A 23473-nucleotide genomic window follows, 5' to 3' on the forward strand; every position below is an offset into this window, starting at 1 on the left:
GATCACTGAGATGTGATTACCTGCTGTTGGACAGAGAAACCAGCATGGACTCAGGGACATAGGGGTTCCTCCCAGCTGAGCACTGGTGGTTTCCCTGAGAAGGAGAAGAGACAGGTAAAAGAGCGGGACCACTCTCCGACAGTGGATGAGTGCGGGAAGGGTTTGAACAGAGAATCCTGCCCAGCGTCTGGCTGATGGGTCTTTTTCACTTGCTGACACCCAGATGCAGGGCAAGGAAGGGCTCTTCCCTTCTTGGGCTACTATGGCCACGTAGCAAAACCATAAGAGGAGTTGTGCCTCCTACCACAAGCTTCGTTCTCCAGCTATGGCCATCAGTGGAGGCATAGGGAAAGGGAACAGGAAGACAAGCTGATAGGTTACTTGCCCTGAGTACTCACTCCAGTGTACCAGCTGTTTTAAGCAGAGGGCATTTACAAGCCTGGTTTGGCTTGTTTATGGTGTAGCCTCCAACGGGTCTGCCTCAAGTCAGGTGTCTTGGACTCTTTCCATCATTGAAGACCCTGGATCTAGACGCAGCTGTACAAGTCACGCTGGCACGTGCTTCACAGCAGCACAGGCGGGGGAGGTAGAGGCTCAGCCTCACCACAGCCCCCAGGTGCTGCTGCTGGGCAGGCTGACCTCAGAGCTACATGCAAGCAGTGGCAGGGAGGGAACCGCTCCTCAGAGCACCACCCACGTTTCTGTGCAGTGCTGCATGCTGTGGGCACCAGTGTGGGCTCAGTGCACAGAAATAGGCAGCGCTGTCCTGGAGCTCGGCATCCCGCATGTTCAGAAGCACCTGGGAGGTCTCCGCAGACAGTGCAGAGGAGAACCTCCCTGAACCCGCCTGAGATTTCCATTTGTCCACCCGCAGCAGCATCTGAGGGGGCTGGCTCTGGCGCTGCTGGTACCAGAAGATGTAGGGATTGGCATAGCTGGTGGAGAAATTGCAGTGCAGAGCTGTGCTGTGTCCTGCCTGGACGGTCATTTCTGCTGGAAACGGGAGCACAGAGTCCTTTTGGGCATGACCTGTAAAGCCAGAAAGGGCTTTCAGCTTTGCTTGCCTGTGTACCTGTCCGTCTATCACTTCATCAGCTTGCTCACTCTCCCCACTTTCCAGCTCACTTTTCCTAGCCTCTGAAATGCTGAGCGGTTTGTCCCTGCACACTTCTTTCTGCAGGTTCTTGCCCCTCCTTCCCCCCCAGATCATCCTGCTTTTCAGCAATACTCACTGGTCTTTCAGTCCACCGATTCTCTCCATATCTGCCTCCGATCTGTGTTAACTGCTGGTCTCTCCTTCATCAGCAGAAGACAGGAGCTCTTCCTCTCCCACCTCTGACTATACTTTCTTGCTATCTTCTTGCTAGAACAGTTCCTCCATATGACACACCGCGTCCTCTGCCCTTGCCCTGTCCTTGTATGGCATTTCAGCTCTTCTTGCATCGAGTTGGCCTTCTCTGTCCCCCAAGGTTTACGACCATCCCGACAGAGATTAGCAGCATTTTATCCAATACCTCCAGGACAGAAGCTCCTATAGGCCGCATCACTCCGTTCCCTAGCATCTTTCCCTCTCTCAGGCTTCATATGTATTAGCAGCACATTCAAGAATGCTCAGTACCTGCAAATTCAAGGTGAGGTCTGATTGCTCCTCTGATGCCCATTTCTCATGACATCTCCCACATTAGTTGCTATACCCATCTGCAGAAACACTCCCAGATCGCCCAGGGAGTCAGGACTCACGTCTCCTCCCTTCCACCACCCACTGTGCAAACTCTTGCCTCATTCCCCCCAACCTGAAAGTCACATCTCACCAAAGTCTGCCAGTCCCACCAGTGCTGCCAGGAAAATCAGGACCATGTCATGCTCTCCCTTCATGGGGTGCCCAGGGACCTGCCAGCATGAGGGACCTGAGGCTTGCAACGTCACCTCTTCTGCCTCTGCCAGATCAGAGAGGCCTCCAAACCAGAACCCAGAGGGTAGAACAAAACTCTCTCCCTGCTGCTCCAGGCAGGCCTCTTTAGGTCTGTCCCCCAACCTCTACCACAAGAAGGCTCTCTAAAGAGATAACAGACTCAGAGTTTAAGTCCTGTCCATCAGAGGGACAGACAACCCTCATGAACTTCTCCTGACATCAACCACCTAGCCAGCTGCACAGGCCTGCACCCAGCTCTGCAGGAGGTGGAGAAGGCGCCCCTGCACCCACCCATTTCCGCCCTGTCCCTGGGACCATCTGGATGGAGAGAGGACCAGGCACACACTGAAGTGCCGGGACCCAGGTGTCGCACACTCTCTCCCTTCACCTCTGGCCATGGAGGAGGAACCTGAAGAGAAACATCTCTGTAAAGAGCGTCTGCTGCACAAACCAGCCGCACAGAGACAGACACACTCCCGCACTCTGGCAGGGGGAGGACATGGCAACACAGCTCTCTGTTGTACAGGCAGTCCCTCCGTGTCCCTTCACCCACCCACATTACCCACAGCCTCCAGCTGCTCATCCCACCCTGGGCCCCAGAACCCCAATACCCAGGCAAGCAAAAAGGCTACTTGATTTTAATGTCTTCTGATGCCTGCTGCCTGGAGCAGGGCTCCTCTGCCACCCCTCACCTGGGGCCCTTTGCTCACGCAGTTGGCGGGGACTGCAACAAGCAGGTTATTAGCATAGCAGCCCCCATTCACAACCCCGCTCCCACAAGGCCTTCAGGGTCCTGTTGTTCAGTCGAGGCCACGGCAGAAGGATGGTGGGCTGCCCTCTGCTCTCCAATGACTGCAAACCTGCCAGGAGTTCCTTTGTAATACACCTATAGCTGCCACAACAGTCCCCAGCTGAGGCAGGGAAGAGGGCCAAACCTTGCCTCTCTGCCTCTGAAGCCTGTGAACATGGACTTTCACAGCCGTGTCAGCTCCTACAGACACACAGGCCTCACTGGGAACTGCCTGGGCCCAGGACCCCACGCCCAGAGGAAGGTTGCCATGCCAGAGGAAGGAGGAAGCCCTCCCTCCAGCTCTCACTCGCCTCAGACCTTCAGCCCCCTAGGGCAACGTAGCAGATCTCTTTGTGGCTCACTCCTGAGGTCTGAACTGGAGCCTCAGATGTGTCTTTCAACAGGTGTCCAGCTCAAGCTTCTCTCCTATCTCTTGGACTTCACTTCAACACCAAAGGCTCTCCATCTGAGGTTAAGGGGAATCCTGTGCAACAAGCTCTATGTCCTGAACCCTAGCCACTGTGGGACACACTTGAAGGTGTCTGTAACAATCACCATCTCCTTCTCGTGCTGGTGCCGAGGTACAACTGCCAGCTCTACAGGATGACTTTCCAACACCAGCAGGTGTATGCTGGAAGCAGACAGTGGAGCTGTAGGATTCAGTTTGCAATTGTGTACCTGAGCCAACTTTACAAAGTTATCATCAAGAAACCACTTCTGCTTGTGGTTTCAAAGCAACGGCTTGTATTGGCACTGTATCAGTTGGGTCGTTCTGTTCCAACAGTGCCTGGAAATGTTAATGGGCTGAAAGAGATCCCCAGCCCCTGCTTGTTGAGCAGCAGCAGCGCCCGGTTCGGGCGGCAGGACCGAGGGCTGCCCGGCTGCCCGTGGGCAGGAGGATCTCTGCTGCCTGCCTGCCTGTGCAGAGCAGAAAGGCGCTGCTCCTCGCCGGGAGCCAGCGGGGCCGGCGGCTGCACTCGCTCCTTCGCGGGCACGGCCGGACACTGCCATGGCTCCAGTCGCGATTCCTCCACCACTGTCGCGGGGGATTGCTGTGTGCGTCCCGGTGGGAGTGCCGGGGTGAGCGAGGGGCGGGAGAAGGTTTGTGCCCGGTGGGTGGCTGCGGAGCCACGTCGGGGGCATTGCCTGGGGCTGCGGGGCACGGGGCTGCGGGGCCTCGGCCGGTCCGGTGCCGGTGCCAGGGTTGATGCTGAAGCCAGTGGCGGTGCCGGTCGATGGGGGAACCGCCCCGGGTCCCAGCGCAGGGCGGGGCCGGGAGTGGCCGGGCAGGGCGAGGCGGCCCGGGCAGGTGGAGCAGCAGCGCCCCCTGGCGGACCCGCCCGGGCTGTCCCCTGGCCCCCGACACACATGCCCAGCCCCGCCCGCTGCGGTTCCTGCCCGGCCACAGCCCCGGCTCCTCTCCCCGTGTCTCCCAGGGCGCAGTAATACACCGCCGCGTCCCCGCGCCGGGGCCGGGCGAGCCACAGGGTGCTGGACCGGCGGTCTGCCGCCACCGACAGCCACCCCGCAGGGTCCCGCAGCTCTTTGGACCCTTTAATGCCGCTCACGAGGAATGCAGGGCTTTGGCCTGGGAGCTGACGGTACCAGTGGATGAAGTGTCTGGTCTGTATGTTGGGGTGTGAGCAGCTGATGCTGATGCCGGTGCCCTTGGTGGTCTCTGCCGACGGCTCCTGCTGCACCTGGGCTCTGCCCACTGCCACTACCGAGAAAGAAGGAGGAAAGGGCAAAGATCACCAAAGATTGCCCAAAAGTCAGGCGCCTGAATGGATGGATGGATGGAGAGAGGAAGAGGAGGGAGAATGGTTGTTACAGTGAAGGACGGGAGGCTACACTCAGGGCAATAAGAACTGCTGAACGCACAGGGCAAGGAGAGGGTGCATGGAAAAGCAGGCGTGCATGGAAGCAGGCTCGTACCAAGAGAGGTGGTGGAGAAACAGGGGGAACAAGAAGAGAGGACTCGGAGGGTTTGGAAAGGGGGACGAGGGATGGCGGAGAGGCAGGGAGGGAGAAAGACACACTGAAGAAGGAGAGGGAAGAGGTGGTGCTGGGCTCCCTGGGGAACACCCCGGGCACAGCCCCGGCCCCCATCCACCGCTGCCAGCCCCATGCACCCAGGAGCACCGCAGCCAGCCCCGCCAGCCCTGCGCCCCGGCACCGCCGCATCCCGCCACTCCACCGCCCGCGCCTCGCTGCCCCCACCAGCCCCGGCTCTCTGCTCCGGCTACGCCGCCTTCCCTCACCTTGCCTCGCCACCCATCGCCTCGCCGCCCATTGCCTCCCCCTCCCCATCCTCTCCTTTCCTCTCCTCCCTCCCCCTCCCCTCCTCTCTCCTCTCTGCCGCCGCCAGCTCTGCCCCGGGGCTGAGCCCTGCGCCGCCGCCGCTTGGGCTCTCGCCCTGGCTGAGAGTGATCAGGGGCTCTGCACGGGCACAAGTTTGTCTCCTGGGAATTGGACTTCCCCGTCCTCCAGCAAGGCCACCCCAGCAAGAAGAAGCATGTACAGCGCCAGGGGCAGCCGGGGACAGCAGTAGGGCCCTCACCCAGGAGATGGACCAGCTGCCCAGAGCTGTCTGCAAGCTCGGGGGCTGGGAAGAGCAGCCACGGATTCCCTGCGGATGGCAGAGAGGAGGCTGAGAGCCTCCCTTCAGCGGCCTCTCTGCAGTCCCAGCACGATGCCTAAAAGTTGTGTCGTGGTTAAGGGGAATGTGAGGACAAGGGTGCCCATGGGCGTGCAGGGGTCAGGGAGGGCAGGGGTGGTGGGAAATCAGTGTCAGAAAGTAGGTGAGAAGGGACCCCCAGAGGTCAACATTCGCTTGGAGCAGTTCCCATTAGATCAGGCTGCTCCAGGATGGAGATTGCAGAAACTCCCAGGGAAATCCATTCCAGGTCTCACTATTTCTTCTAGCTTGTTGCTTAACTAGAACCGCCCATGTTCCAGCAGCTGTTCATTGCCTGTACTCCTGTCGCAGAGGACTTCCACAGTCTAGTGCATCTTCTCTGTTTCCTTTCAACAGGTAGTTCCTGGACCTGCTGGGAACAATCTGGCAAACAGAGATCAGTGTACCGCCTGTTCCCGGTGTTTGGGTGTCATCCCCAGACTTGCAGGAAGTGCCGACCTTCCCACTGCTTGCGGCGTTCCTGAAAACATTAAAGACTATTGGTGCTCCTGCTGATCCCTGAGAGACCCCACTAGTGAGTGTCTTCTAGCTGGGCTTTGCACCACTGGTCACAACACTTTGAGCCTGGTAGTCCAGCCAATTTTCCACCCACCTTATCATCCTCTTAATGAACCCATTTGTCTCCAATTTAGTCATAAAGGAAGTATGAGAGAGGCTGACAAAGGTCTTGCTAAACTCTAGGTACACGAGGAACCCTGCCCTTCCCTTCTCCACAGTGCCTCTTACCTCAGGAGAAACCAATGAGGTTTGCCCTCAACTACACTGGAGTCTCAGCTCAGAAGCAGCTCCACAGAGAGGGGAATCAGCCCCGGCCGAGCTCTCCAGAAGAGCTCCCTGGTAATGATGTCACCAAAGATCACTACAGGGAAGGGGGAAGCCTTGGCTGACCTGTCTCCAAGTTGGACGTGAGCCCAGGTGGGCAGACATTCAGGAGGGGAGATGGGCTCAGGAACTTTACACACTCTGCACAGACCTTGTTGGAAAGAGGGTCCCTTCTGGACACCCCTGTGGGACAGCAGCAGGCTTTGGGGGATGTTGTCTTGAATCCAGTGTCCCTTGCCTCCCAGGGGCAGTTGCTGGGCACTCAGACTGAGATTCCAATGCAGGGCATGAAGGTCCTTGTGGGCTGAAGTCCAAGGCAGTCATTTCTTTGGCTTTCCCTCTGAAAGCCCCAGGGTCTGTCCCTTCCACAAAGAGCACAGCAATGTCAGGCTCCATGTTCCTTTCATTCAGTACCTGCATGGTCCAAGGTCTCAGCCCCTGCGTGTCACAGCGCCAGGCCAATGAGCTGCACAAGTACATTTGGCATTGGCTTGGACACGAGAGGGGGCTGTGTCCCACCCCAGACACCACCTACACTGCATTGGAAGCAGATCCACTCAGGGATGGCCAGCACATGGTCGGCAGGATTCCTCAGCCTTTCTCCTTGCCCATAAGCAAAGCCCATCCTTTTGAACTGTCTAGCACTGGGGAGAGCAGCTGTGTCCTGGCCTGGAGAGGTAGGGGGCGGGGACAGCCAGCCATGCTGAGGCACTCCCAGTACTGTTTACACTTGTCCTGGTGTTGGCTGGGATAGAGTTAATTTTCTTCCTAGTAGCTGGTGTAGTGCTGTGTTCTGGATTTAGTAGGAAAATAATGTGGATAACACACTGATGTTTTAGTTGTTGCTAAGTAGTGTTTCTACGAGGTCAAGGATTTTTCAGCTTCTCCTGCCCAGCCAGCAAGAAGGCTGGAGGGGCACAAGAAGTTGGGAGGGGACAGAGCCAGGACAGCTGACCCCAACTGGCCAAAGGGATATTTCATACCATATGATGTCATGGCCAGTGTATAAACCCTGGGAATTTGGCCAGGAGGGGTGGATCGCTGCTTGGGAACTAACTGGGCATTGGTTGGCGAGTGGTGAGCAATTGCATTGTGCATCACTTCTTTTGCATATTCTAATTCTTGTAGTATTATTATTGTCATTTATTATTATTATTAGTATTACCATTATTTTCCTTCCTCTCTGTCCTACTGAAGTGTCTTTATCTCAACACACGAGGGGTTTTTTTGGTTCTCTCCCCCATCCCGCTTGGTGGGGGAAGTGAGCGAGCTGCTGCGTGGTGCTTAGTTGCCGGCTAGGGTTAAACCACGACAACACTCAATTAAACTATGGATCAGAATTGGAGTGAAACCATCCTTGTTGGGGCCTGAAATCGGCAGCAGCAGAGTGTGAGCTTTGGAGGGGCAGGAAAAGGAGGGCTCAGGAGGCAGGGGCTGCATTTCAGTGCCTCTTCCCTGGACAGATCTCTAGCAGGCTGGTGCCATCACCACTCAGCTGCACTCAGCTCCTTCTGACCCTGGGAACCTGCTGCTCTGTGGTCCTCGTGGAGAGAGCAGTGGAGAGTGCCCCTGCCATGAGCAGCACATTGCCTCGTGATGAGGGACACACAAGGACACACGCACACAGGCTCATGCACACCAGCATGGAAGTATACACAAAACTGTGCTCCCACATGCATTCACACAAACCCAGCTGCTCACAAAAGCACACAAGGGAAGAACACACGCAGGAACACAACCAACCATGGACTCTGCTGAGGACACGTGAGGACAACCACAGCAGGGCTAGAGCATTGTAGGGAAGGACAAGGCCCTAGACATGCCCATGGCATTGTTTGTGTACTCACAGACTGCACAGAGAGGGAAGAAGGTAAAACAAGGCAGAATTTTTTCCTGAGGGCAGTGTTAGGTGGGATGGGGTCAAAACCTAGCAGCACAATGCACACACCTGGGGAGAAAACCACAAGGGACCATCGGGGTGAGCTGAGGAGGGAAGGAAAGAGATGGACTGGACGTGGCATGTCCTCATACATGGCAACCCTTGGGCTTCCAGCTGAGAACGGCAGGAGCTTCTTCCCAAGAATGACACTTCAAACAGCCCCACCAGAGTGACCCAGGGTAACGTCACTTGCCATCAGGGGATATGTCCTTCCAGCCCTGGGGGACCAACTCAGATTCCAAAGACATCCTCGTGGAGAGGCTCTTTCAGCCCAAACTCACTGCCCTGGAGGGAAGGACCTCACAGAGCCATCTTTGTTCCCAGCATAATTCATAGAATCATAGAATCATAGAATGGTTTGGGTTGGAAGGGCCCTTGAAATATGATATAGTCCAATCCCCCTGCCACGGGCAGGGACATCTCTCACTAGATCAGCTTGCTCAAAGCCCCACCTAACCTGACCTTGAACACTTCCAATGATGGGGCATCAACAACATCTCTGGGCAACCTGTTCCACTGTCTCACCACCCTCGTTGGAAAAAATTTCTTCCTTATGTCCAATCTAACTCTACCCTCTTTCAGTTTAAAGCCATTACTCCTTGTCCTGTCACTACCGGCCCTGGTAAAATGTCCTTCTCTCTCTTTCTTCTAAGCCCCCTTTAAGTACTGAAAGGCCGCAAGAAGGTCTCCCCAGAACCTTCTCCTTTCCAGACTGAACGAGACCACCTCTCTCAGCCTTTCTTCATAGGACAGGTGTTCCATCCCTCTCATCGTTTTCGTGGCCCTCCTCTGGACCCGCTCTCACAGACTCTACAGACTCTTCCCACAGTCAGTGAAGAGACATCAGCTCACACACGGGACTTATCCCATCCCAAAGCAGACAGGCACAGTAAATGGGACAAATCATCTTTCTGGAGACACTGATCCTGCAGTTGACCAATGGTGGCCTCTGAACTCCCCAACTAGCATAAGCTCACAGCAGGGCCTGCCTACCTGGTCACGTGTGCATGGCTTGCTTCATCATGCCATCAGAAGTGAAGCCACAGGCTGTCCTACGAGAGCCTACAAGCACCTCCATCCCATGCCTAAAGCCCATATCCATGTCCACGGTACTTAGGGACAGACAGATAGCAAGGAGAGGGCTTTTGTGGGGGTGAATGGGCTCAAGCTGGGCACGTTACTCTCATCAGCTGCATCTCCTGCTCTCACCGAGCGCAGATGAGTCTTCCCTCAGCCACACTGAACCCTTGGAAACAGGACTTGCAGAAGATGACTCTGTCAAGTCCAAGACCTGTGCGGTGGCCCTGGACAGTGTAGATAGCCTCTCTTTGGGTGTCTTGAGTCTTCTCAATCAACTCTAGATGACTAGAGGTCTGGGAGGGAGGTGCGTGTGGGTGTGTTTGTGTGTTGTCTAAGCCAGCTGTTTCATCTATCTTGAGTGTCCTTTAGTGGACTCTTCCAGCATGTGAGATGAGACCTCTGCCCACGCTGACGTCTTTTGCACCGGAAATGCTTGGCCATCTCATCCTGTCACACAAAAGACGCCTTCACTGGGGAATGTGCCTGGCATAAAGCAGGAAATGAAAAGACAGCGACTGAGGAGGCCAAAACACAGCCATAGCATTAGCTGGGATGTTTTGCATTCAAGATGAGCTTGTCAGAAAATAATCACCTCTACAAGGGATGCCTCTGGCAGCCTGCGGCAGTAAACGTCCATGATAAAAGCCAGCCCAGCTCCTCGCTCTCTCATCCACTTCTCTTGCTTCATTCTCCTTGGCAGTCAGGTGAGTCTCAAGCCCCTTCTCCTTCTCTGCTATCTCAAAAAGGAGGTCTCACTTCAATGGACTTCTCAGCTGATGCTGGCTTTGTTCTATGCCAGATCATGGGGCTGTTTGTCATGGGAGAGGGAAGTGGGGAGAAGGTTAGGCATGGAGGGAAGCTGGGACTGTACTGAGGTGGCTTCTGCACTCAGGGACTAGGCAGTAGCTGCATAGGAGCTGGTGGCTCCTTTTGGGCCCTGGCAGGACGAGGCCAAGAACCCTTCATACATCTCTGCACAGCCTCCATCTCCTGTCCCTGCATATTCTTTGCCTTCTTCATGGTGTGGTGACAGGCTGCTCCTCACGCATCCCCATGTTTTTCTTCCTCCCTGCCCTCTCTCCCAGCTGCACCTCAGGCATCCAAGACATGTCCTGCTACAGCCAGTGCCAGCCCTGCCAGCCCTGCGGCCCGACCCCGCTGGCCAACAGCTGCAATGAGCCCTGTGTCAGGCAGTGCCAGAACTCCACTGTCGTCATCCAGCCCTCCCCCGTGGTGGTGACCCTGCCCGGCCCCATCCTCAGCTCCTTCCCACAGAACACCGTTGTGGGCTCCTCCACCTCCGCTGCTGCTGGCAGCATCCTCAGCTGTGATGGAGTGCCCATCACCTCTGGGTGCTGTGACCTCTCCTGCATTTCCAGCCGCTACTGTGGCAGCAGATGCCCCCCCTGCTAAAGATGCTGGCAACGGCCTCCCATAAGGACCCCCAGGAACTCAGAACATGCTGCTGGACAAAGGATCAAACCTCAGGGCATTGTTTTCAGACTAGCTGGTCATCTCTGGCTTGCCCTGCAAGGGCAAGTCTGGAAGGGACCAACCTGGGCTCTCTGAAAACATGGCCCATGTCTTCCTTTCCTGTCTTCCACTCACCCTTTTTCTCTCTTGTCTTTGTTGTCTTGTGCTCCTGTCAAAGCCTGCTGTGAGGACCCCAGAAACCCGGCTGGAGGGACCTGCTAGCCTGTCTCCCTTTGCCGGGCAGGTCAACAGATGCCCTGTGGGAACTCTGCCACAGGAAAAGGGAAACACATTCTTGGCTGCACCTGCTCCTCCCCACACTGGGGGCCTCCACTTGGAGTGATCCCATTTCCCTCTTTAGACTCATTAAAAATTGCTGCAACCCTGCCTGTGTCCCTTAGGTTGTCTTTCATCTGTATACTGACTGCCGAGGGAGAAAGCCATTGCTTTGGAGGGGAATTAGGTGGGGACACAGGGGGACCCTTCATCACTCCTAGAGGCATTGGAAGTTGGGACACACTGCAAAGAGTCCTCTTTCAGGCACCGCTTCCTGAAGGTGAGGGAGACAACCCTAGTGTGTTCCCAAAGGATGGCAGAAATTGAGATTGGATAAATAGCCTTGGGGATGGCCCACAGTCCCTACTCCACCTGCTCCTGCCCTTCATCAGCTGATTTAGGGGTCAGCATGGCCAGCATGCCTGGGCATGGGCAGCAGGGACAGCTTCCCTGTGCAGCCCTATCACCCTTCAGCACAGCATTGGGCATGGCCCACCTGTTGCCTACATGTGTAGGGCTGAGGTGTTCACAAGTTAGTACTGGTATCAGCTACAGCAGGCCACACACTGGAGACCACTGTCCCTGTGAACCCAACACCTCCTTGGGTGAAGGCAGGCCCAGCACAGTGACTGGTGCCCAAACATGCAACACTGCTCTGTGCTGCCTTGTCTTCCTCAAGCACAGCTTTCCTGACGCCCAGGAACCCTACAGCCCCACAAGTGCCACAACCTAGCTCTGGTCCGCAAAGGTGCTGTCTGACAAGATACCCCAGCTCCACAGAGACATGCCACTGACAGTGGGATTTCATTCTGTACTCAGCAGGATCTGTGAGCTGTCCCTGAATGGCACAGGGCACGCACCAGCCCAACCATAGGGCACACGTTGGGGTGCCTTCCCCCAGGCACCAAGCTCCTTCAGCATTCCCAGAGACCTGGGGCTGAAGTGGCCCTTGTGCTCCATGCAGCGCTGCTGCTCCTCACACACAGGCCGGGGTCTTCCCACATCTGCAGACCCTGGGGCCCTGTAGTGTGGGGGTTTACCCTTACACAGACCCCACACACCACCAGCACCACAGGACAGAGTGATTCCTCCCTGCTGGGTAAGGACTGGGGGAACCTCTCCCCAGGCCAGGTTCTGTGGGAGGCAGTGCGGGGTCAGGTGTTTAGACACGGGCGACGAGCATCAGGACCAAGCCCACCTAGACCCAATGCAACTGTGGGTCCCAACTCTGTCTTGGCCCCTGGCCCAGGGTCTTTGTGAGAGCTCAGGATTATGAAGGGCTACCATCAGAGCTTCCACAGAGCTATCAGAGCCAGGTTGGAGGATGTGAACACTCTGAACTCTGCAAGGGATTGGAAAACCAGATATAGGGGTGTGTTTAAAATTAAAGAATCTGCGCCTCTGCTCAGAAAGGGAGATCACGTCAGGGTGTCTACAACAAATGAGAGAATTGAGAAAGGTTATGAAAGATGTTCACAATGGAAATTTTCATAGTAGTAGAAATAGTGACAATGTGACAGATAGCTGTGTACTGCACAGTAGTGTACGATTATGAAGTACTTGAGGGAAGTAGGAGACCCATGGGGCAGGTCAGGGGCCTGGGATGTGGGCAGGCATGCCGGGTGGACAGAGCAGCAGTGCCAGTACTGGGTGGATCTGCAAAAGTGCATGTGCTTGTGAACCCAGAGAGCGTTGTGTGGGTGCCTTCACTAGTAACCTCCTGTCCCTGCCAGCCCCAGAGGGGGAGGGGATATGACTGTCTGTGCTTGTGTTTTATGTGGGTCCTGTATGTGGGTGCAGCTGACAGCAGTGCCTTGGCTGTGGCAGCCTGTGTGACTTATTGCATCGGCAATAAGAAGACTGCGCCTTCATTTAGTGTGGTATGGGAATATTTAAGACTGTGTCTGCATAAATTTATGTCTGGGATGGACAGAAAACATTACATCACAGGATTGTGGCCTGCAGAGCTGTGGGTGCACAGGGCAAGCAGCACTGCCAGGAGAGAGCTCAGGGTCCCTTCCCCCAAGCTCAGCCTTGCACAGTCACATGCCCTCCCTCCCCTGGCTTCTTGCACAGCCAAGGAAGCTCCCTACACCACGGTGTCTTGCACAGCACAGAGGTACAAGGCACTGTCAGAGACCTCGACTTCCTCCAGCTGCAGGAGGCTGTATTTCCCTGTGGTGTTCTGTGACGTGGTGAGACGGCCGCTCGGCTTGTGGCCAGCTGCTGCCTGTTATGAGAGCAGCTGGGGAGCTTGGCCTTTCCTCTGCTGGTACCAAAGCAGGGCATCAAGCCTGGAGCTTTGGTAGGTGCAGGTGGTCTGGAAGGTGTCTTTCTCCTCTACTGTGAATTTTCCTTCTTGCTGGGTGACGGTGGTCTGCCCCATGGTACCTGGAAGAAAGCAAGGGTCAGCGACTGTGCAGGGAAAGGCTCCGAGATGCAAAATAAGAGGGGATGCAAAGTGTTGGTGGAGAACGCTGCCTGTCCCTTGCGCTGCAGCAAGAGCCTCATGGACGGAAGAGCAAGGCGGTGAGTGTCTTTGGGCAGGAGGTCTGAGATCTCAGCTCAGCGTGGATCCCACAGCACAATAATGCCAATTACCTCCCACAGGGATACCCCCAGAGGAGAGCTGTGCTTTCACCCAGGTCTTTGGCCCCCACTCTTGTGCTGCCTGGAGTCTCCAGGGAACAGCCTGTAGTGCCTGGCCCTCCTGTGCTGGCTGCAGGACACCTCCAGCAGGGTGAGGGACCATGGGAACTCCTGCAAAGATGTTTCATCCTGCTCCCCATTCCTTGTCCTCTCAGAAGGCTCCGAGCTCAAGGGAGGGAAAAGGAAGACCTGGCATTACGGACATGCAGGAGGAATGAATAGCCAGGGCATACTGCATGACATGTGCCAGCCAGGAGAGAGACTGGGACACCCTAAGAATGTGAGTGGGATGAGAGAGCTTTCACGTCCCTGCATCAGCTTTCAAAAGTCCTGTGCGTTTGGGTTGCAAAGTCAGAAAATGCATACTGCCGAGACAGAAAAGAGCTTCTGCAATGATTTGTCTGTGAAACACTGGGCCCAGACAGATCAGCAGAGAGAGGCACAGAGAGGTGGAGAGTTGCAAGAGAAAAGGAAGGCAAGGGGTCTAAGATGATCAGGAGAGAAGCTGTTTCTTCTCACTCTCTTCTTTTGTTTGCCAGCAGTAACAGCATCTTGAGCAAGAAGGTGCAAAACCACCTATGTGATCTGATGTTTCCCAACCTTTGCCCATAATTCAAGAGCAGCTCCCTGCAGAGAACTGTTGAGGGGCTGAGGGCCTCCTGGGAATAAGAGGAATCATACCGTCAGTCAAAGCCAATGCTTACCCAATGGTTGCCTCAGGAAGGAGGCGAGCATAAGATACCTGAAGTGCATGCTGAGACCAATCCTCCTGCCTGTGTGAGAGAGACCCAAAAAACCCACACGTCCCCACCAAGAGCCCCAAGAGAGCACAGCTGCTGGAAATGACTCTGCAAGGGGAACAAAGAATGAAAAGGGGAGGAGAAAATGCTTCTTCTTAGCACACCTGAAATGCCTGTGCTGTGCTCTTCTCTCCTCCAGCAGTGACTCTGCCACCTTCTGCCATTCTCTTCAGAGCCCCAGGCACTGTGGACTTTCTCCTTCTAGCTAAAAAAAGTTATCTCAGGAACCAAGAAATGAAGTTTCCTACCACCCTGCCCATCCCATCTCATCTATCAGCTTCTGAAAAGCTCGTTGAGGGAAAAAAACAAACAGTCCTTCCATTTGACCATAACCCTTCCATTCTCAGTTTCCTCAAAACCAGTTGCATCTGCATTTGTCCTCTCCTTACTTCTAGCCTTTAACAAAGCAACCTGCCAAACTATTTTTACTCTTTCCATAGCATAATTTAGGTTGGACAAGACCTCTGCAGATCACCCATTCCAAGTCCCTGCTCAGAGCAGGTCTCATCAGATCAGGCTGGTCAGGGCTGTGCCCATCAAGTCTTGAAAATTGCCAAGGCCAGAGCCTGCACAACATCTGTGGACAGTGCATTCCAGTACTTGAGGATTTTCAGGGTCAAAAACAAGTGAAAAATAAAAAGGCTTTCTAACATTTGAATAAAATTTCCCAAATTGTGTCTGTTGCCTCTTGTCCTACCACTGTGCACTTTGAGAAGAGCCTGGCTCCATCTTTTTCACATCCTCGGAGCATGTAGTTGTAGACACCCATAAGGCCTCCCTTGAGCCTTCTTCTCCTAAGGCCCCATTCCCTCAGGCTCTCAGCGTGTCATGTCCTCAAGCCCCCTGAGTGCCTTGGGGGCTTCTGCTGGACTTACTCCCACATATCCATACCTTTCCTACACACCAAGGAGCCCCAAACTGAACACAGGACCCCAGGCATGGTCTCACGAGTGCCAAATAGAGGAGAAGGCTCACTGCCCTGGGTGTGCTGGCTGCACTTTTGCTGAGACAGCTCAGAGTGCAGCTGGTCTGCTTTGCCACAAGGGCACACGGCTGACTCACCTTCAGCCATTGGCCACCAGGCATCCCCTGCCTTCCCAGCTCTCTGACCTATAACCTCTGCCTCCAACACGGTCCAAGCTACAGCAAAAAGCTGAAAGGTGGCTGTCCCCAGCGGGACTGGCTGCTCTCCACTCAGGCCTTTGGAGAAAAGTTCTGTTTTGTTGTGTCCTACCTGCATGGTCGCTTCTGGTGGGAACAGCAGCACAAACTCCTTCTGCACAGGATCTGTAAAGCCAGGAAGGTATTTCAACTTTGCCTGGCTCCCTATCCATCTATCTATCACTTCAGCAGCTCTCTCACTGGGCTCATTCTCCACCTCACTACCAAGGTATAAGCTACCAGAGGCTGATCCATGTATCTGAACAGTGTGATATTGCAGGCTCAAGGTTCAGCCAATTGCTAGATGCAAGGCAAGAGAGGGATTTTTCCCTCCTTGGGCTAATTTGGCCAGGGAATAAATCACAGGAGCAATCATGTCTCCTGCCAAGAGCCATTCTCTCCAACAGCAACCATTGGTTGATTCTGAGGGAAGCCTAGGAGCAAGAGAAGCAGGTAGGATATTTCTGCTGAGGATCTAGTCCTGTGTCCCAAGTCCCTGGGCCTGGACTTGGCTGAAAAAGTCACACCCATATATGTCTCAACAGCTTTCCTCACTGGCACTCAGGCTGGGGAGGCACAGACCCAGCCTAACCACAACCCGCAGCATGATTTTGCCCTCTGCTTTACAGACAGGCTCCATCCATCCCTTCAAGGACCCATATGGAGAATCCTTGGCTGCCTGTGCTGCCCTGGTCTCCAAGACACCGGCACTGAGGCAAACATGGAATCTGGCCTGTTTGAAGCCCGTCCAAGCAATGCCTGGAGAAGGGATCCTTTGCCACTTCAAGACAGGAGCCTCTGCCATTGTAGAAACCAGGTTTCCCTCTCTGCTTCTGAGGCCCAGAAACATGGACTTTGAAGAGTTGTGTGAGCTACTAGACCCATACAGGCTTCCCTGGGGAACAGCTGGACAGAGAACTCTCTGGTCAGTGGATGGCTTTCAGCTTCAGCAAACCTCAGACATTCAACCCCTTAGGCAACCCAGCAATTCTCTTTCTGACTGCCTCTGAGAAGTGACCTTGGAAAATGTGTCTTTACAGGGTGTGTCCAAGCTTTCCTCCCAGCTACGGGACTTCACCTGCACACCAAAAGGCTCTGTATTTGGTGCAGAGGAAAATCCTCTACAACAGCCTACCAGCATAGGTCTGGAACCCATGGAGAAAGCCTGAAGGTTTCAGTCACCTCTACATCATTGTCTCCTGTCTGTGTTGAGCTCAAACTCCTCACTCTGTGGGATGGCTTCCGAGTACCAGCAGAGATCCCCTGGGGGGAAGCGATGGAGAAGCAGGGAAGAAGCCCAATCCCGATGCCGATGCTTGATGCCAGTGCCAGTGCTGATGCTGATGACAATGCCTGGCGGCAGGGGAACCGCCCCGGGTCCCGGGGCCTGGGAGGGGCTGGGTGGGGCAAGGTGGCCCCGGCGAGCAGAGCAGCAGCGCCCCCTGTCGGGCCTGCCCGGGCCTGTCATAGAACCCTAGAATGGTTTGGGTTGGAAGGGACCTTGAAAGACCTTCTAGTCCAACCCCCCTGCCACGGGCAGGGACATCTCTCACTAGATCAGGTTGCCCACAGCCCCACCTAACCTGACCCTGAACACCTCCAATGATGGGGCATCCACAACTTCTCTGGGCAACCCATTCCAGTGTCTTAGCACCCTGATCGTAAAAAATTTCTTCCTTATGTCCAACCTAAATCTACCCTCTTTCAGTTTAAAACCATTAGCCCTTGTCCTGTCTGTACTGGGACCAATATTATCTGATATCTTCATTAATAACATAGACAGTGGGGTTGAGTGCACCCTCAGCAAGTTTGCAGATGACACCAAGCTGAGAGGTGCAGTTGGTACTCTTGAGGGAAGGGATGCCATCGAGAGGGCCTTTGACAGGCTTGAGGAGTGGGCCCATAGGAACCTCACAAAGTTCAACAAGACCAAGTGCAAGGTCCTGCACCTGGCTTGAGGCAATCCCCAGTATCAATACAGACTGGGGATTGAGAGCAGCCCTGCAGAGAGGGACCTGGGGATGTGCGCTTGCTGCCCAGAAAGCCTGAGCTACAGCCTGAGCTACAGCCAAAGAAGTGTGGCCAGCAGGTCAAGGGAGGTGATTCTCCCCCTCTACTCTGCTCTCATGAGACCCCGCCTGGAGTACTGCACCCAGTTCTAGGGTTCCCAATAAAGACAGACATGGACCGGCTAAAATGGGCCCTCCAGGGGATGGCTACAAAAATGATCCGAAGGCTGGAACACCTCTCCTATGAAGAAAGGCTGAGAGAGTTGGGGTTGTTCAGCCAGAGGAAGAGAAAGCTCCAGGGAGACCTCATTGTGGTCTTTCAATATATAAAGGAGGCTTGCAAGAAAGGTAGAGAAAGACTTTTTACCAGGGCCTGTAGTGACAGGACAAGGAGTAATGGTCCATCAGAGCAGCACCTGCCAAGCTCACCAGCCAACGATGCAAAGTCCTGACACAGGCCTGCTTTTTACACACGCGGTACACATCTATTATGGCTGCCCAGTGGCTAACAACAGCAGCAGCTGACTCTAGCCTAAGCAATGCTGCAGCTGCTTTCTGAGAAGATTTCTAACAAACCCGCCTGGCTGGCACCTTGCTTCCTGATGCTGCGCTTGCAGAGCATAGCTAGGAGCTGGACTCCTTCCAAGGGAGGCAGGTCACAGTTGGGGGGACCTGAATAGGAGCCTTCGAGGCCAGGTGAGGAGCCTTGGACAATGCCAGCCTTTCTGGGAGGCTCTCAGGGCACAAGGCTTGTCCTCCTGGTGCCCGTGCAGTGCTGGGCACAGCCGCCTGCCACCACTCCTGTGGCTCTGGAGACTGCTCCAGTGCTAAAAGCAGATGCACAGACAGGCTTCTCAGCAGTGCAGCTCCAAGAGCTCTAAGGAGCTAGACTAACTGACAGATGTCAGGGCTTGGCCCAGGCAGTTTGAAATCTCCTCCTGATGCCACTTGCTAATTAATATCAGTTTGGCTTTTGAAGAGAGGGTATTTACCGTAAGGCAACTTCATCAGGCCAGCTTCCTTTCTGGTGTCCCAGCCTCAGCATTTGCAGCTGCAGGCCATCTGGCTCACCCCAGACACACAACCCTTTGCTGCCCTGTGAGCATGTCAGGGCAGCACCTCTCCCTGCATTGAAGCTGGAACTGGGCCCAGACCTCCACAACCGCCCTATGGCGATCAGCAGGGGTGGGCTGGATCTTGTCAGACTTTGGGATTACTTTGAGTTGTTAGGTGGGGAACCCCTGGAGCTCCAGCAGTAGGGCTTGTCTCTAGCTTTGACTTTGTGCCTCATGCACAGACTTTGCATGTGAAGAGGGTGAATGTCCCCAAAAGACCCTGCAGCTTGGACCCCAATACGCCTTCTCTCTTTCCTCTAATGAGAACACAGCCGGTTGAACCACTTCTGTCCAGCCCACAAAAGCCCTCTGCTGTCATTAAATCCACCACGGATGGCTGGCACTTGATTTCCCGACTTAGCACTGGGCTTTCAAGGAGTTGCAGAAAGTTGTCAGGGGCACAGAGGCAGAGAGCTGGCCGGTGGAGTCCTGGTTCTGAGTGTGGGCAGGGGCTGTGCTTCCTCATGTGCATATGCATGTGTCTGTGCCTGAAGGCATATTTGTGCCTGTCTGTCTGCATTTGTGTGTGCATTTGCAACTGCACATGTGAGAGTGTCTGCCAGTGTGTGTGTGAACAAGTGCATTTCTGTGTGTGTATGTGCATGTGTTTGTGTACGCGCATGTTTTTGCAGGTGAGCAAGTAAGTGTGTGTGTTGTCAGTGTGCATGTGTGCGTATGTGTATAGGCATATGTGTGTACGGACAAGCACATACATATCTGTGTTTGTGCAAGAGCTGTGCGATTCCTTCTATTCACTTGTGATGTCAACGGGTGAGATCAAAATGAGGAGTCCAACTGAGATCTGCCATGAAACTCTGGGCTGGCTCAGACATGCTACAGGGGCAAGCTGCGGTGACTGTCCAGGTTTGCCCCAGGACTGCTGTACCATCCCGGCGGGATGTTCACTGGGAAACAGCCCCTGTGCTTGCAGTTGTGTTTGCTAGGAATCCGGAGTGCTGACACTTGGGAATTGGACCCTCCCCTTCCTCCAGCCCAGCTCAGGAGACAGGAGCAAAAGAAGGAGAGGTGGGAAAAGGCTAAACCCCCTCTGTCAGGAGAGGAGGAGAAAGTGGAAGCCCTCCTGGAGAGTCCCCAGCAAGAGTAAGTGTGCTCAGCTACATCCCTAGCCTGGCACAGCTGAGCAGCCATGGCATCTGGAGGTGGCAGGCATCCCAGTCCCAGAGCTCAGGGGCTGGGTAGAGCATCCCTTGACTTCCTGGGGATGGGAAAGAACAGGATGAGAGCCTCCCTCCGGGTGCCTCTCTGCAGCCCAAAGCCACTGCCTGAGACCTTTGCAGAGGTGAAGGGGGTGTGGGGAGAAATGGACTGGTGGGTGTGTGGGGGCCAGGGAGGGAAGAGGTAGGGAGGAAGGAAGGGAGGGAGGGAGAGAGAAGGGTGTGACATGTCGTCATGGATGGGAACCTGGGAGTATGGGGCTGAGGCCTGCAGGGCTGTTCCTAGAAGCTGAGGAAGGCGGCTCCAGAGCCAGTGGCCTGCCTTGCTTTGTCTCTCCCTAGAAATGCTCTCTGGAGCATGTCCTGTGGTTGGGGAGCCTGATGAGTGGTGTCCTCAAGTGAGCACCACAGCAGTAGGCCAGTGGGAGGCTGGCAGCCCCATGAGCCGCGCAGCTCTTGGGGACGGATCTTCCTCCTAGTGTGCCTGGAGTTGTGCTGGGAGGCCTCTCAGCAGAAGATGGCCTTGAAGGCTAGCACAATTTCCTGTGCTGAGGGGAAAGGGAAGCAGGAGAGAGGCACAGCCGGAAGAGAGGCTGCGGCTGCTGCCTAAGTGTCCCAAGGGTGGCCAGAAGCTTTCCAAATTACTGCTTTTACCCGCAGCGGGGTTGGAGAGTGTCTTCCCCCTGTGGAAGGGGACCTACTGAACTACTGCAGGAAAGAGCTGAGCCCACTGAAACGCCTCTGCCCAAGGCCTTGCTTAAGGGTTGGTTTGGCAGCAGAGACTTGACCCCCTCTCTGACCCCGCACATCTTCAAACTCCTCACAAGCAAAGCCCAAGAGGGGAGGGAGGAAAAGCTACTGAGAGGGGAGGCAACTAGTTCAACACAGACATGTGAAGTGAAACACTGATACGCTGACACAAAATCTCCTTTTCCTCTCAGCTGCTGTTTAGCGGGCGGGGGGAGGGGGGGATTGGCTTTTGAAGAGAATGCATTTACCAGCAAAGAAACCTGGGAGCAACTTCATTAGTTCAAGCTCATTTCTGTGTGCAGACCTCAGCATTTGCAGCCTGCAGGAAACTGGGCTGGTAGCAGACACAGAATCCTCTGCTGCGGCATTGCTTCTTGCATAGGAGGTGGGGGGGCTGATTCCAGACCCCCAGGTCTCCCTGAAGGAGATCACAAAGATCACCAGGGAGATTGTCATGCCTTCTTTGTTTCTACCAGTGGGGTGGATGAGACACCTGCTGATAGGAGGCTGAGGCTGGAGCTGTCTCCCCAGAGAGCACAGGGGAATGAGGGCCCATGGATGCCCCATGCTGGGAGCTGCCTGGGTCGAGCTTTTCTTTGTCTGTGTTTGTCTTGGTTTATGGTTAGTCATGCAGATAGGAGAAGGAAAAGGTACAGCGTCTCTTTGCATCAACTGCCATGGCTGAAGTTCAAGAGGGAAATAACACAATGGAGCCAGTTTTAAGGTGTGTCTGTCTCGAGACAAGAGAAACCCAGTTGCTGTCAGGGAGGATGGATGTGCCTGCAGTTATTAGTAGTGGTCAAGATGAACAGCTTGTTAATAGGTAAATGCAATGGCTCATGTGCGTGCTGCTTGCACTTTACGAGACAGCAGAGCTTTCCATGCATTGGCAATAAGAAGACTGCGCCTTCATGAAGTGTGGTATGGGAACATTTAAGACTGTGTCTGCATAAATTTATGTCTGGGATGGACAGAAAACATTACATCACAGGATCTTGGCCTGCAGAGCTGTGGGTGCACAGGGCAAGCAGCGCTGCCAGGAGAGAGCTGAGGGCCCCTTCCCCCAAGCTCAGCCTTGCACAGTCACATGCCCTCCCTCCCCTGGGTTCTTGCACAGCCAAGGAAGCTCCCTGCACCAGGGTGTCTTGCACAGCACAGAGGTACAAGGCACTGTCAGAGACCTCGACTTCCTCCAGCTGCAGGAGGCTGTATTTCCCTGTGGTGTTCAGTGACGTGGTGAGACGGCCGCTCAGCTTGCAGCCAGCTGCTGCCTGATATGAGAGCAGCTGGGGAGCTTGGCCTTTCCTCTGCTGGTACCAGAGCAAGCCTCTAAAGTTGGAGGTCTGGTATGTGCAGGTTGTTTGGAAGGTGTCTCCCTGCTTCACTGTGACTTGTCCTTCTTGCTGGGTGATGGTGATCTGCCCCATGGTGCCTGCAAGAAAGGGAAGGTCAGCAGCTCTGCAGGGTAAGGCTCCGGGAAGCAAACCAGGAGTGGGTGCAAAACCCAGGCAGAGAAATCTCTCTGCCTCTTGTCCTGCAGGAAAATCCTGAGGCCTGAGGACAGCCAGGGGGAGAGCAGTTTTGGGCAGGAGCTCAGAGCACTCAGCACAGCGTGGACCCTGAGGAGAGCTGTGCTGTGTCCCTGCTCCTCCTCCCTGGTCTGCGACTGCCCAGAGGACCAGGGAACAGGCTGTCATGCCTGACCTTTGTGTGCTGGGACCAGCACCCCTCCCACAGGTTGAGGGGCCTAGGGAGCTACGGCAAAAAGATTCATCCAGCTTCCCCATCCCTGTCAACTCCGAGGGCTCCTAGGTCCTTGAGCTCATACAATGCTGAGCTGAACATTGGAAAGAGGGAGGCCTGGCTGAGTTGACAACCAGGAGGAAACTGGAGGCCATGGCAGCCATGCAAGGAGGCCCAGCCAGGCAGCACAGTGAATGTCCCTGTGGCAGCTTTGACAGGATCTGTTACTTTGTGTTGGAAGTGGAGAAATTTGAGGCTGCAGAGACAGCTGAGATCTCCTATGCTGCCCACAGGTGGATGAGAAGAGAGAGGCAGAGAGAGATGGATTGAAGGGGAGGGAAAAGATGGAGAAAGGCTCTGAGGCATCTGTTCCTCTGTCTTCTCTTCTCCTTTCCAACAGTAAGAGCATCTTGAGAGAACCGGTACAAAACCACAAATGTGAGCTGACATTTCCCAGCGTTTTCCTCTAGTTCAAGAGAATTTCCATGCATGGACCTGATAAGGCTGGTGAGAGTTTTCTGAGGAGAATAAGTGTGCATTGATGAAAAGGCAGGACTCACCCAGCAGTTGCCCCAGGAAGACGGTGAGGACAAGATATCCAAGGTGCATGCTGAGTCCGACCCGCCTGTTTGTTGAGTGAGAGAGAGTCAGAAAACCACCTCCCAGCCCCGAGATAACAGAGCTGCCGGAAACGACTCTGTTGGGGGAGCAAAGGAAGAAGCGGGGAAGAGAAATGATCTGTTCTTCCTGTGCCTGAAGTGCTCCTCCTGGGTTTCTCCCTCCTCCAGCAGCAACATCTGTGGCTCCCTCAGCCAACGGCGTTCTGAACATCTGCACGACGGGGGGCCCTGTGCACTCTGTACACATGTACAGGAAGAGGAGGATCTCTGCATTTCTGCTAAGAGGAGAAATCGAGCCATAGTCCCCAACATGCAACCATCCTTGCTGACCCCAGGACCACAACCCTGGGAGTCTCTCCTTGCTTGATGCTTCTGTCTCTGCTCACAACATGTCCTGGACAATGTCCAGACAGCTTCTGAATGCCTCCAAGGATGGAGACTCCACAACCTCTCTGGGCATC

General features: G+C 54.8%; 1 protein-coding gene and 1 gene segment (V, D, J or C); both read right to left on the bottom strand.

Moving 5' to 3' along the window:
• Positions 1 to 16: 16 nt before the first annotated feature.
• On the bottom strand, positions 17 to 1857 carry LOC127026641 (T cell receptor delta variable 1-like). The segment is given in 3 exon segments: positions 17 to 94; positions 698 to 1029; positions 1812 to 1857. Coding segments are annotated over 3 exon segments (456 nt in total).
• Positions 1858 to 3200: 1343 nt separating this feature from the next.
• On the bottom strand, positions 3201 to 23001 carry LOC127026642 (uncharacterized). The gene is made up of 4 exons (XM_050911992.1): positions 22953 to 23001; positions 21737 to 22081; positions 4308 to 4422; positions 3201 to 3333 (listed from the first exon to the last, which is right to left on the bottom strand). Exons 1-4 carry the CDS (start codon positions 22999 to 23001, stop codon positions 3201 to 3203), a joined length of 642 nt encoding a protein of 213 aa, XP_050767949.1.
• Between the last annotated feature and the right edge of the window lie 472 nt (positions 23002 to 23473).

The sequence above is a fragment of the Gymnogyps californianus genome, chromosome 28 (assembly GCF_018139145.2).
Source record: "Gymnogyps californianus isolate 813 chromosome 28, ASM1813914v2, whole genome shotgun sequence".
In the NCBI taxonomy this organism is placed as follows: domain Eukaryota; kingdom Metazoa; phylum Chordata; class Aves; order Accipitriformes; family Cathartidae; genus Gymnogyps; species Gymnogyps californianus.

Excerpts from the sequence above, each read along its gene's own strand:
- LOC127026642 (XM_050911992.1), bottom strand. The coding sequence starts at position 23,001 with ATGCACCTTGGATATCTTGTCCTCACCGTCTTCCTGGGGCAACTGCTG. Across the intron at positions 22,082-22,952 it reads CTTCCTGGGGCAACTGCTGG|GCACCATGGGGCAGATCACC; the intron begins GTGAGTCCTGCC and ends CCTTTCTTGCAG. Across the intron at positions 3,334-4,307 it reads ACCAGACACTTCATCCACTG|CATACACCTGCTGGTGTTGG; the intron begins GTACCGTCAGCT and ends GTCTGCTTCCAG.